Genomic DNA, 15,055 nt, shown 5'->3' on the forward strand with positions numbered 1-15,055 from the left:
GCATAGGCTCTTCACTTACACCAATTCAACTTGTCTGTTTACGTTTTCAACTCGGACCACCTCATAGTATATTCTACTAAATGGTAATCTTTGCTGAAAAGTTTTATTTATCAATACTAGGGAAAAAAGATTTATTGGAACATTTAGATCCTCCTTGTACTGCAGCTGTGCTCACCCACCAACAAAATTACAAAGTGGTGTAGTGTGGTGTGCGGGGGGAGGTCAGCTTCTTGTCTACTATATAACCCCCCCCCCCCAACCCCCCCCCCCCCCCATGTACATTTATAAATTATTTTCATAAATGGAACTAATTAATTCATTAATCTTATAAATTCATTAATCTTTCTTTTAAATCACTGACCTGTACTCTATGTGCAATTTCCATCTCCTCAAGTTCTGAAGCTAATTTGTGTAAAATAACTATTACACATTCACAAGTTACATCTCTCGCCATAATGTAAATAGAGATCTTTAACATTTTCACCAGATAAACCCTCCTGTTTTCAGAATTGTAATTTTTAGCTTGTTTCTTTTTCTCATACAGTAAACTTATTCACAGTTTGGTGATTTATATAGACATTCACTATTTCTTCTTGGAAGAAAAAAAAAAAAAAAAAAAAAAAAAAAAAACCCAGATCTGCTTTTAACAATTTCTTACAACCTGATATTTTTCTTTCAGTGTATTAATTACAATTAATTGGACATAGAACTGTCAGAAAATTAACTTTTTAAGTAATCCCACATATATCAACTCACAATAAAATGCACAACAATAGTCAATAGTAAACAAGTTACTACAAAGACTAAAATTATCACTTTCCACAAATCAATGTGAGTTAATTATTGTTCAACAGTTACCTTAATATTGTAAACTGCAGTCAACATAACAAACATAAAATATTGCAATATTAACAATCATAATATGTTGCAATATTAACTCTTGACTAGGCTTCAAGACAGGGCCACAAGGAATTAAGTCTGAAATTCATTAATATTTTCTCTCTCTCTCTCTCTCTTCTCTCTCTCTCTCTCTCTCTCTCTCTCTCTCACACACACACACACACACACACACACACACAAAAGTTGTGTTTGTCTGTTCTGGTGCAAAAAGTAACAAATCCTTCTTAGGAAAATTTTGAAGATAATTCAGAAGATACTGGGCTCATATTTATCCTCTCAGCAACAATATCACTAGGAAAACATAAGTAATGCCACAAGACCATCAGTGGACACAGCAGAGCCTTATGCCTGACGCCATATCCGCCAGCAGCAACACGTTCCACTTTGTTTAGCACAGTATCGAGAAATACTATAAATTTCCTGATTGAAAATGATACATAGGAAATCAGGTAAAATATCTTCTTCAACTTTTTTTTTGCAACATAATTTTTATTACAAATGCCTACAAAATTTCAATGTTGCTCTACATCCATTATAAATCTGCATGCCAATTTATATTTTGGTACAAACAATGACACTTGCATTATCATATAATAAGAGCATAAATGGTTTTAGCTCAAACAGATCCTGTATCATCAACCAGCTGAACAGCACAACACTGTAAATGTCAATAAACAAATGGTTTCAAAGATTAAGAATTATTGAAGAAGTTGGAAGAATCAGATTTTAATGTCAGTGGTAATGCATTATCAGAGTTTTCTAAAGAAAAAGACAGACACTTGTGGACAAGATAGTGTGGCAACACTGATGACAATGATTGTGTTGATAACGGTGAAGGCAATGGACTGCAATAAATATGCAGCAAGTACAACTGTAAGAAGTCACAACTGTGACTCTGGCTCTGCCCAAGATCATATTTACAGACCACATTTGTCTACAGTATATGTTTTCTCAACAAGTCACATGTAACTGTGTGTATTACAAACATTCCATTCGAAGATGTACTTTCCTAAACAGAGTGGACCTTGTGGCCACCGGCGGGAACACAGAGTCATGTGTGAAGCTCTGCTGTGTCCACCAGCAGCTTTGTGGGCGTCAACATGTTAATATTTTCAAAGGCTTAAGACGTCCACTTCAAGTATTATTTGCTTTTCAATAGTTTTCCTTTTGGCAGCCTCATTTATTAGACACTGTATAAACTGCCTCATCTATTAAGGACATTTTTACCAGTGCCTCCAATAAATATTAAATCAATGTAATAAACTGAAGATTCATGTTAATGCAGTTTCCTCCTTTTAGTAGAGGAAACAAATATCCAGATTAATTCTGTACTCTTACTTAACATAACTAGTTTTTTTTCTCTCACTTGTGATCAAATAAATTTTACCATGTTTGTATTGTTCAAAAGTTTTTTTCCTTCGCAACTGAAAATTAACAAAATTTTATGTGCAAGTCACTTGTTAAATGTTTGGGTCAAAGGCCGTTTTCTCCATTTTTCTTTGCAGCAGTTATCATAAAAACTTTATCATATGTCTCCACTTCATAAAATTGCTGAGACAACTAAGTACTATCTGAGTATCTTACTTATGTATGAAAAGTACTCTACTTAGATCAGTTACCTGGAGTAAACCTATCCAATTATTTAGCAAAAACCAAAACTAATTAGGCAAGTATGTGCACAACCTTCAAGGTCAGTTCTGATAACTGTATTCCAGTTCTGACACAGTGACTAATAAACTTCTGAGCTGACATTTTAAAGGACTCACTGTCTACATGGATTCTATGCTCCAGACAGTTTATCACAGTTGGTCATGTGCTGTTCACTGATTGATCGTAGTGCACCCCCCCCCCCCCCCCCCCCTCCCACAATCAAACAAACAAACAAACAAACAAACAAACAAACACACACACACACACACACACACACACACACACACAAAAAAAAAAAAAAAGAACTTTGAAAAACAAATGAGAATGTACTGACCCATCTTATTTAGTTTCTTCATTGCCACTGAACCAATCTAAACAATACTTTTACAGAAACAAATGGGTGAAGAAAAATAAGTTTAATGCCTAGTTAAGAGTTAAATAGTGTGTAGCATTTACTATGGAGGAAATCACTCCGTAACAGAGTTAAAACCTTAGCGAAAAATTCATCCTGTATTACATAATAAATTTTCTTGTATTCCTGTTTCACATTACAATAATAATATTTATGAACATGACACTAACATAAAAAGCAATAAAACTTAAGATCTGATGACAACAGAAATAAGATTGTTTACATAAAGTAAGATAACCTTACAATTTTAGGCATTTTAGTGGAATAAATAAATATCTCTGGATGAATTATGTACAAAAAGAGCAAGTTAAATGTAAATATGGTGAGGCTCCATAACAGAATACGAAACTTAAATTTATTTACAAATTATTTAATACACAAAACTTTATTGTATGTACAAGCATTAGTGAAATAAAATTATGTATGAATGTGTTATTTCTACAAAATATTCTATAAGATGTTCTGCCAGGTTGTTTTTCTTTCTCTAGTTCCCGTAAGCTCAGCAGCACATCATTGTTACAAAATGCTGCAGTCATTAAAAGTGATGCAGCAACATACCTATATTAATGTCTATTATTTATTTAGTGTTAAATGTCAACTGCCTGACAGGCTGTCCAACTGTTTGCACACTTCTGATCAATGTACACTTCATAGATCAGCTAAGACAGCCAATAATAAAGTTTATGTTATAATTCCATGTCTTGAGCTTCATCTTCACTGAAGTCTGACATGGATGACTCACTGTCAGATGACACACCTTGATTTTCCTGTTCCCGGAGAGCTTCTTCTGTAGCATACTTACGCACATATTCTGCAAAGATAAAGTTACAAATTAATTATAGTTTCCTATAAAAGATTATATACATAAGAGAGAGAGAGAGAGAGAGAGAGAGAGAGAGAGAGAGAGAGAGAGAGAGAGGGGGGGGGGGGGCAGGCATGAGGAAGGAACAAAGATAGAACATGAGAGGAGTGGAGAGGTGGGGGAGGGGGGGGGGGGTGAGGAAGCAACGAAGAGGAGAGGGCAGCTGGGGATGTGAGGAAGGAACAAAGAGAAGAGGACAGATGGAGATGTAAGGAAGGGAGAGGAAGGATGATGTAACAGGAAGACTACAGTTAAGGCAAAGATGTGGTTAGTTGTGGGCCTAATTTGAACACATATATGTGAATAGCAACTTCAAGAAATGTATTGTGGGCTTCTTTATACGGACATGAAAATTTCAGAGAGAAGAAACTGAGGTGCTACAGAAATATGATTATTTCGTGCTTACCATGAGGCTAGATACCGAAATATCAACTACCTTCATAAACCATATCAATGGTTGCTAGTACTAGAAATCCAAGAATGCCTTGCCAGATAAACAATGAAGAATTTTTTTTTAATTCTGCCTCAAACTCATGAATTTAGTCCTGATTTGAGCTGCAAATATTTCTCAATGGAAAAAAAAAAAAAAAAACCATGGAATAGACTAAAAGTAGACAACGAAAGACTGGCCAGAACATTTATGTTTCTATATTCTGAAAAATAAGTAGAAGATCGTGGGAAGAGATTCAGTGGAAGTAAGGAATTGTGGGAATGTGTCAACTAGTATACAACTGATGAGGTAAATTGTAGTAGTTTTTGTCGTAGTAGTAGTAGTAGTAGTAGTAGTAGTTGTTGTTGTTGACATAGGCCCTTTTGTCACATACTCTTCAAAACCAAATGTGACTGTGGTGAAGCCATTTTTGGCTCAGAGGGTCACTTTTTTGCGTGGCATGGCATCAGTTTAAGCAGCACTTGATGGTTATGGCTTTCTTTTGTGGTAATGGTGACAAAGTTTACCAGATCAGCAAGGTGAGACTTGCAATTAAGAAAATTCTAATGTTGCTCTCACTGGCTGTGAGAACTCTCACAGCCAGTGAGAGTGATACTGGAATAGTTACTTGGCCAGAGAGTGACTGTGGGAGCTTTAGGAGGGTGCATAGTAATAGTAATACTTATAACAGTAACAACAACAATAATAATTATATTAATAATAATAACAGAGGCTAAATCTGTTATTACTGGAAAGACCTTGGCTTCCATATAAAGTTATAAAGGACACACAAGATGTGATCACCATTTTTGGTGATGTGCTTTAGTTGATCTTATTGTATGTGATAATATGTTATCCCTTGGATACTACGATGAATTAGGCATAGTGGTGGTAAAATGTGAAAGATTACATCACTACGTGAGGTACTCCTCACAGGGTGCTCTGCATATGTTGATTTCTCTCACCTCTCCCTTGGTGGTGTTCTCAACAATACCACTAAGGTAAAGCTCGAGTGCAAGATCTGTCCTATACACGCATCAAACAAGTCCTATTCCAATTCTGTCACCCATCTTCTATCCACGATCCTACCACAGGCAGGGCCACCTGTAAAGCAGTCGTGACATTGCAAAGAGCTCTGGTGCATGTTGTGTCGCATATTGGCAGTGTCACTGGCTGGCACGCTGCGGTTTGCCAATTAAAAAACCAGCCACCAACAATTACTTGTTATTTAGTATTTATCATTTCTGGAAGGTTCTTGAAATATCTTATGTTTGTATAGTCTGGAATATTCAATGTTTATTTTATATTTGTATAAATATCTGGACATTCTGACCAGAGTTCACTTCTATTCTGGCTGTATGTTGGAGTCAGCAGTAAATGCGCCTACAGTACTATGTATTTAACATTATTGATGAGCCTGCCTTCTCACTTGGACTTGATTGTGGTTTAGACGTGATACTGTTTAATGCACACAGAGGGTCTTCAAAATAACTACATCACTGTGGCTCCAATTAGGCAACGTAAAAGCCATCATCTATATGGGCAGGAACTAGAATACTAACAGTACGCTATTCCTAAGACCCGTATATTCCATACACAGATGGATACCAAAAGAGCAGAAAGTCATCTGCACATCAGGTACCCATAAGTGTTTTCTGTAGACACTGGCCAGGACCCAATGCTATGGTTGAAAGGATTTGATTGAGTAACCAAATACAACAGGTGGGATGGTGTGTGTTTTGCAAACATGTACTTTTGTTTTGATGCACAGCCCAGCAGCGGTTCGAGAACAACAAAGAGGAGCTCAAAAGCTGGGACAAATTCCAGGCTGAACTGAAGAAAAAAATTTGATGGCAATCAGGATTTGGTGGAACAGGGCTCCAATGTCATGGAGAAATGACTCAGTCTTACTTACAGAATGTTTTGGCCCTATGACCCACTGTGAATCCTAACATGACATGAGCCATCTTGAGGGAAGGCGTCGCGGAAGACATGTACCAGGCTCTTCTGGTAGAAGATGTCACAATGACAGAGAAATTCATCAAACGATGTCGGAAAACCAAGGAAATGCAATGGACAAGGGCTAGACAAAAGAGGAATTACTGACTGCCACACACAGTCCCCATGTCAGTTGTGGAACAAAACCATGAGCTGACCTCTCTCATACGGCAGACAGTAAGAGAAGAGATGCTACAGTGTACGGCAGCCAGAAATGTTAGACCACGTACACAGAAGATAGCAGGCTTGAATGTCCACCTGATATATCAGGAGGTAATAGTGGATGTTGAAGAAGAGGTGTATCAGTCTTTAGCACCGGTGTTTGTCACCAGCCAAATACACCAGGAAGAATGGAATCTGGCACCTCTGACTTGAGATAAAGCTATCAAATTACAATGCAGCATCTGGCCACCTCAGGTAAAACACCTCCTACATCAAGTGTTACGCCCCATACAAGATAGGAACCTGGAGGACATAGAACAACATGATAATGTGTTCCTACTGCCAGCACCATGGATATGATGTACGTTACTGCAGAAAAAGAAGGCAAGATTTCAACAACTATTACACTGCCACAACACACATCACAACAATTCCATTCACACCAGTCCACTGCAGGTAATTGTAAAGTTGACTTGTGGGATCAAGTTTACCAGTGTACCCTGGATGAGGTTGCTCCCCAACAGTCCACTGCCATTCTCTATCGCCATACAGACATACCAGCCACTTGCATTGCCACCGACTTCAAGTGAACTAGTTGGGCAACTGTCTATGGAGGTGAGGCCACCACAGATTGTCCATGAATGACAGTCGCCAAGATGTCAGAAAAACTTGCTGATATCATTGATGACAAACTTTTCTGGGTGGTAGTCAACTCAGGGGTTTCCTTTTCAGAAATGTCGGATGCTTATCGTCATTGACAAAAGAAGACTATGTTGTGTGATATGAAAGGAATTGTACTGAATGTTATTCAAGATTGATGAAGCTACTCCAAGAAGCACACACGAAGATTTCTCTGAGTGGTGGCTTGTAGTTGAAGACACTGTTGTCCCATCATCAATAAGATGAGTTCCAGAACCAATGAAGATGGACAGTTAAAAGTGTGAAGCCTTTGTCGATGGCACACAGCTACTCGGGCCGACAAAAGAAATCTACATGCCAATCACGTTCGTTTCAAATAAATTGACTGCCTCAGCAGAAAAGATTAATGAAAGCCAAATTTCTTTAGCAAACCAGCAAAAATAACTTCATTGTTCTGCAAGGCAATTGAGCTTGACAGTCAGAAAGGGGAAATAATATCTTAAACTAATAACATATTTTGGCCCTCCGTAATTATGCAAACGTATTTTAATTCATTTGATAGCTCCTGGCCACAAAAATCCTTTTTGTTATCATTTAACGTGAGAGCAACAAATGAAGAGGAAACAACAAAATCACTGAACGTAAACACAGGTCTCATGGAGACGACCCACCTCCCCACAACAACTCAGGCTGCTCTGTGCATCAGCCCCAGATTTACTATTATTTCCCAACTGGGCTATATTAAGTAGTGGCTCCCAGCCATACTTCTGTAACCAGAAGCTGAAGGTACTACTCATACGCAACTCAACTGCGCATGTGCAAGAGCCCGCCTGCAACTGCTCAAACGAATCTAATTTAAACAGTTGTCACGTCACGCTCATCGGAGGCAATTTGTTGTTATAAAGCATTGCAGTCTTCTTAAAGCCTTTGACACACTTTGCTGTTGGCAGACGCTTGTATGAGCACTGTTTTGTTGTTGTATATGGCGCATTTCCTTTGCAACTTAAGTTTTATTTTTGTTTTTTTTTTTTTTTCTCTCGTTCATGTTTTGTTGCTGCAGTATCATTCGGCACTAGCGGGATACAGTAATATCCATTGTTAGAGTATTGGTTCTTACCAGTCAAAATCACACAAATTTAACTGAAAACTAAAACAATGAAAAATCCCGGAATTCTAAACAATTCCCGGGTTTTTCCCAGATGAAAAAATTCCCGGGTTTTTCCCCAGATCTCCCGGTTGTCCCGGGTCGTATACACCCTGTTATGGAATATTTCTACCTTGTATTTCTTACTTTGTATAAGAAATTAATACATCATTTACCAGACTGACACACAGGAACAAACATCAGTTCTATGTGAGAAACTGCTAATCCGGAAGTAAATACTGTGAATGTAGCAGCTATTGTAAACTGCTGACACCAACCACAAGCTACTATGGTGGACAATGTACAGCATCTTCAGGTAGTTACAGGCTGACAATTATTGAACTATATGAAATAAAATTGTCATAATTTCTGAACGGTTTGCATTAGGATGTTCGAACTGCATGGTTGGCCGAAGGGCATGAAGGGAATTAGTATGCACATGCACATGCCCCTTGTTGCCGGCCATTTGCATGCGAAAATGATAACATACAGTGTGTAGAGCGCTTGTGAAGGCCTACGATTCGAGCAATAACAGCCCAACTGTGGCTCAAAGGAAGTTTGCTACTGAGCTCAAGCTGAAGATAACCGGTCCAAGTGTTCTAACAATCAAGAATTTGATTCGCAAGTTTGAGAGAACGGGTAGCGTTCATGACGACAGTGTTGCGAATGTTGGTCATCCACAAGGGTGAAAACGCCTGAAAACATCGTGAAGGAACATGCTGTGTTTCAAACCAGCCAGAAAACACGGCTACAAATTATTGTCGAAGACCAGCATCTGTTCCCATACAAAATTCAAACCCATCAGCTATTAGGCCCCAGGGCCATGGAACAGCAGTTTCACCAACGCTATTGTCCACAGAACTGACGAACAAGACTTCCCTGTGAATATGGTTTAGTTTACCAATGTGGCCCAGTTTCATTTGAATGGGTTTGTCAATAAGCAAATCTGGCATATTTGGGGGACTGAAAACCTGCATTTCGTGATCAAGAAGTCTCCTCACCCTCAATGGGCGACTGTGTGGTGTGCAATGTTCAGTCACAGAATAATCGGTGCGATATTCCTTGATGGCACGGTGACTACCGAACAGTATGTGAAGCTTTTGGCAGATAATTTCATCCCCATTATCCAAAGTGACACTGATTTCAGCAAGATGTGATTCATGCAAGACGGAGCTCAAATCCATCAAAGCAGGAGTGTGTGTAATGTCCCAGGGGAGCACTCTGGGGACCACATTCGGGCTCTGGGGGTACCCAAAGGCCACTGGCGCGAGTCTCAATTGACCACCATATTCTGAATACATGCGACTCCTTTTTGTGGGGCTATGTTAAAGACAAGGTGTACAACAACCACCCCAAAACCATTGCCGAGATTAAAACAGCCATTCAAGAGGTTATCAACAGCATCGATGTTCAGACACCTCAGCGGGTCATGCAAAACTTCACTATTCATCTGCGCCACATCATCGCGAAAGATGGCCGGCATATCAAACATGTCATAACCTAAATCCGAATATCTGTAGTGACTTTTACATGTTGAATAAAGTGTGCGCACACTGTAGTTTGTAACTAATTTATGGGTTTTTTTTTTTCTCATGAAATTCAATAATTGTCACCCTGTATCTACACAACTGCAACCTAGGTGGGATCAAAGAAATGTTTATACTAGTCCAACATATTGGACCTAAGGATACCCAGCACTTATTACCGAGGAATTTAAGAATATTTAAGGCGTTGGTGTGGGTGTCTATCTTCAGATCTCTGAAGTGTGGCAGACATACAAGTTTCTCATTAAAACTGAGATCCAGGAACCTCAAAGACATTTTGACACAAAAACTGAGACCCTGTGTGCAACTGTGGGAAATTCAAGTAGTGTTGAAAACCATTAAAACGTGTATACATGGACTTTTATTCTGAGAAGTTAAGACGTGTTTTAACCTACTCTTCTAGCCTTCTAATGGTCAACTGCAGCTGACGTTATGTACCAGGAGTGATCACAAAGTTTCCGTTTGAAGGCTATACAGTCCAGAATCCACATGTCAATCAGGCAAATTTGACACGAGCACTGAGGCAATCACGCCACCGACGCATAAGGCTGAAAAGACAAGACACTGTGTCTTGCTGCGTGAAGAAGTCCGTAACTGCCTGCTGCCCATCCTCGACTGACAGGAATAGTCAACCATTCAAGGCTTTTTTAATGGACCGAAGGCTTGATAATCACATGAGGAGAGATCACAACGATAGGCAGATGCTCGAACGTCTCCCACTTGAGTTGGCATAACTTCTGCATTATGCCATTTGCAATACGGGGACATGCATAATCATGAAGCAGCAGCACTCCTTGACGTACCATTCCACAACAGAGGCTTTCAACAGACATGCTCCCCATATGCATTCTTTATTCTTTGATGGATGTCTACCGGTGTTTGTCCTTCAGCACCCACGAAAATACATGCTGGTCCTGTTTGGAGGCATATGGCTGTAATGTCATTGTAGTTCATGTTTTTGCATTTAACACACGCATGTCAGAAAGACATGGACATCAGAAAGACATGAATGCCACCCTCATCCCTTGCCTTCATGTCATTTCTTAAGTAGCCACATTGGGGTTGCACTGCGATGCATATATTCCTGCAGCAACACACTCAAATGGAAACTTTACAGTTACCAGGCTGGAGACTGTACCAAAGACAGAAAAGTCATCTAAAAGAAAGAGGAATGGATTGGGCTTTTTAAACACTTTATTCATTCATGTGCATACCTCTCTTGGACAAATGAGTTTGAAAGTGAAATCACATCTCTGTGGAGAGTGTGGAGTGTCAAAAACTTTTGAAAAAGGATGATGATTTTAAAAAGTACTACTCCTGACACCACTAGCAGACAATGGTTAAACCACCGTCACCCCAAGCACATTATCTGCATTGAAATAACTAGGAGGAATAGCTGGATGAGGTGCTGAAGAAAGTTTCTGTAAAATACTCTTTTTTACAGGGTTTTGTGGTTGCAAGTATTAAGAACACACTATTACCTTCAATGGCAGATACACTATGATGGATATATCATGTAGTTCAGGAGTAAGTGGGATTGGCAAAGAGCAGTACTTATCATTAGCAGGCAGCAGGCATAGCCACCCCAACTTTAGATCTCTCACCACTGAGCTAATTATTTCTAAGTTGATTTTATCCATCTAGCATGATAATGTTGATGTCATTAAAATCTACTGCCTGTAGAGACAAATAGAATAATCTTCTCCATGCAATGAACTTTAATTCTTACTGTTCAAATGGTTCAAATGGCCCTGAGCACCATGGGACTTAACTTCTGAGGTCATCAGTCCCCTAATTCTTATTGTCAATTCCTCTATATACACATATTCAACTAAATTATGGAAGCCATTTTATCATTTAGCTTTATGTCTATGCTTCTGCCTTGGTGATGAGTTGACTACTGAAGAAAGGCATCTTACAAAACGTTGATTAGCTTTTAATATTTCTTCCCATGGCTGATATTGACTGCCATTCACAGGTGCTACAGATTTCTGTGGACAACTGCCACCAGTGGCCTGCACAGCTTGCCACAAGGACCGAGTTGCTCACAGCAGTGGTGGCATGCAGACTTTCATAATTCAGTCAAGTACAGTCCACTGCATGAGTTACTATCAATCACACCATTCTGCTTTTTGGATTTCTAACCTGCGTTGTACCTAGACTTCCTAGTTCCCATTATTGGCTTTCATCCAATGTTTTGCTCTCAATGAACTTGGCTTTTCTTTACAGATCATACACTTGCTTTGCAGCTCTAGAGGAATAGCAACAACTGCCACTGCAACAGCAACAGTACCAGGGCCTACAGCAGCAGCAACGTCATTTGGGTGGCCACTGCTACGCCCCCTCTGCCGTTCAGTTGCTTTGACAATGCCTCAGAGAGCTGGGAGGTATACCTCCTACATTCTGAATTACTTTGTCTTGCTTATAGCATTTCTGCTAAGCAACGAAGTGTGTCTTCTCACAGTCATTTATACAAAGTGGCTCAAAAGTTATGACCACTCTTGAATCCTAGTGATTTGTCTTTCAATGAACTACATGCTTTGTTAACTGAATATTACGATCATCAAAAATCTTTTTCCAGCTACACTCCAATTTAAGCTGTGTCATAAACAACATGGACAGTCTCGCGCAGCACGGGCCACCGACTCACAGGGTCTCTGACACCAGTACCATTTCGCTTGTCAGAACTGCAAAGTTTCCTATGCGGAACCACTGATTCACGATGTGACTGTGTGCCTAGCTCCATCGTGGAAGTCACAGCTGAGGAACTGGCCACATTCAATCCTAGTCTTTATGAAGTTCTTAAAACTGCTAAATTTTTTGAGGTTGCTTGTGATGCTCAGCATACATTCACTAATGAAATTCAAGTGTGAAAAGTAGTTAGTCATAGCAAGCAACAACCAGACAATGATTCTGATTCATCGACTTTTTTGATGCTCTTAAGCCCCAGCCGAGATCAAAGTCATCAGGATTGCCAGCATCCCATAACACATTTAAATACAATGTCAACAGCCAATATCGATTGCACGTCAGAGGCACTACAGATCATATCGGATGATTGCCACTAAGGGTATATGTGTGGCATGTCGTATAGGCCAAACTGCTCAGAGCAACAGAACCAGGCGTACAGCTGTGAGATTCAGCTTGGTATAGTTCTGTGCATCATTTACTATCAATCACGGCATCCGATTACTGGTATTTGACCTCTCACTGTACCCAGGTTTTCATTCAGTGTTACGCTTTGTTTACATATCGAGAGCTGACCCCTTGTGAAGTTGCTTGTCTCCCATCGGGTGCTTCCCCAGGTGGAACATAGGGAACGGTCACGAGATATAGTGGACACTGAGGAAATAAAATAACCACGGCAGACCAAAACTAGCAAACTGCTCCATTGCAGCTGGGAGTTGGGTGTCCAAAGGCTAAGGGAAGAAAACCCTGCACAAAAACTATCCGTCCTCCGGCAAGAGGTTGGTTATGGAGGACAGGTAACCAAACGATAGAGACAAGAAAAGTAAGAAAAGAGAGGCAAACAATTTAAACTTTGGATTTATTCATCTGTACTTGAAATGTGAGGTCACTATACCGCCCAGGAGCCCTGAAAGTGTTACTAGACCAAATATTAACTTGAAACAGAGTATCATAGCATTACAAGAAGTAAGATGGACCAGGAGTGGAGTCCTAGAAAAGAAAAAAGGAAACATATTTTATAGCTGTAGTGAAAGGAACGATGAGTTTGGGACAGGATTTTTGCTGTATCACCAAGTACAGCACCTATTAATAGGATTCAACCCTGTAAATGCAAGACTATTGACACTTACAATAAAAGGGAAATTCTTCAATTACTCAATAATTAATGCCCACACATCAAAAGAAGAATCAGATGATGAGGAGAAAGAAGCTTTCTATGAATCTCTGGAGAGAGCATACGAAGAATGCCCAGGCCATGATATAAAAATGCTAGTCGGAGACCTAAAACAACATTGGTATCGTTCCATAAAAACACGGGAGAACTACCGGATATCAGTAGCGTCCTGCCACGATATTTCGGCGCAGAGTCTTCTGACCATCTTCGGGTGAGTGACACTGTAGTAGTACTGGCGAGCACACGCTGAGCTCCTCTATTTAAAGCCATCTGAGGTGACATTGTGTATGCGCTGCTCAGCGTACGCATTCATAACAGCTCCGTGCGCTGCGCCTCATGCCCTCCACTGAGAAAGCTTGGCATATCGATATCAGGTCGATTTACATCTTTAGGCAGATAACTACGTCGACTACGAAGTTTCACTATAACAGGATTCCAAGCAGAGTTTAGCTGATAACCGCTATCTCAATTGATGAGAGTCTCGTTGTCAGACAGTCTTATTTCCACACATTCATCGATAATCGAGCTCCAAAAGTTTGATATATGGGCCAAAATTTTTGTGTCGTCGAAATTCATGGAATGGTCTGTGGAAATACAATGTTCGGCAATTGCGGACTTGGTGGGTTGGAGAAGGCGAGTATGCCGTTGGTGTTCCAGAATGCGTTCCTGCACAGTTCGTGTTGTTTGCCCTATATATGATTTGCCGCATTCACTCTTCTGTCACACCAAGACGTCTAAAAATGGCAGACAACCATCTTTCTCTATCAACTTGGTGCAACGGTAGAGTGATGGCACACTGTCACTTGGTGTGCAGAAAGCCCACTCGTACAGACCTATATCTACAAGCTACTAGTTGCCACCTTCCAGCACAAACAATGGGCATTCTCAAAACCTTGATCCGCCGTGCCCATACCATCTCTGACGCCGACAGTCTTCAAGCGGAACTGTAACACCTGCAAAAAGTATTTCTGCAGAACGGCTTTTCACCTAGGCAAGTGAACAGAGTGATGAAGACCTACAACGACGGAACAAGGAAGAGGCCTTCAGGTCGACTGCTTATCTACCATTTATTGGGAATATTTCTTCACAGATAGGCAGAATATTGAGAAAGTATCAAGTGAGAGTCATCTTTCGCCCTCCTTCCAAAATTTCATCACTGGTGGGATCTGTAAAAGACGACCTGGGCCTGCATAAATCAGGTCTTTACAAAATTGCGTGTGAATGCGGCAAATCATATATAGGGCCAACAATACGAACTGTGCAGGAACGCATTGTGGAACACCAACGGCATACTCGCCTTCTCCAACCCACCAAGTCCGCAATCGCCAAACATTGTATTTCCACAGACCATTCCATGAATTACAATGACACAAAAATTTTGGTCCATACATCAAACTTTTGGAGCTTGATTATCAATGAATCTGTGAAAATAAGGACGAATCAGAGAAAAAG

The 15,055-nt window shown here is 40.0% G+C and overlaps 1 protein-coding gene across 2 annotated transcripts in view; it reads right to left on the reverse strand.

Moving 5' to 3' along the window:
• The window catches only part of LOC124723086 (ubiquitin-conjugating enzyme E2 H), a 148,697-nt gene that overhangs the window by 38,763 nt on the left and 94,879 nt on the right, over positions 1 to 15,055 (reverse strand). Inside the window, exon 5 of one of the 2 annotated variants that reach the window (XM_047248264.1) lies at positions 2,808 to 3,773. The exons of the other annotated variant lie outside the window; for it this stretch is intronic. Coding sequence (XP_047104220.1) covers positions 3,649 to 3,773 — 125 coding nt within the window. The 3' untranslated portion in view covers positions 2,808 to 3,648. Of the gene's footprint in view, positions 1 to 2,807; positions 3,774 to 15,055 lie in introns of those variants that run through there. 2 annotated transcript variants of the gene reach the window in all.

The sequence above is a fragment of the Schistocerca piceifrons genome, chromosome X (assembly GCF_021461385.2).
Source record: "Schistocerca piceifrons isolate TAMUIC-IGC-003096 chromosome X, iqSchPice1.1, whole genome shotgun sequence".
Taxonomy (NCBI): domain Eukaryota; kingdom Metazoa; phylum Arthropoda; class Insecta; order Orthoptera; family Acrididae; genus Schistocerca; species Schistocerca piceifrons.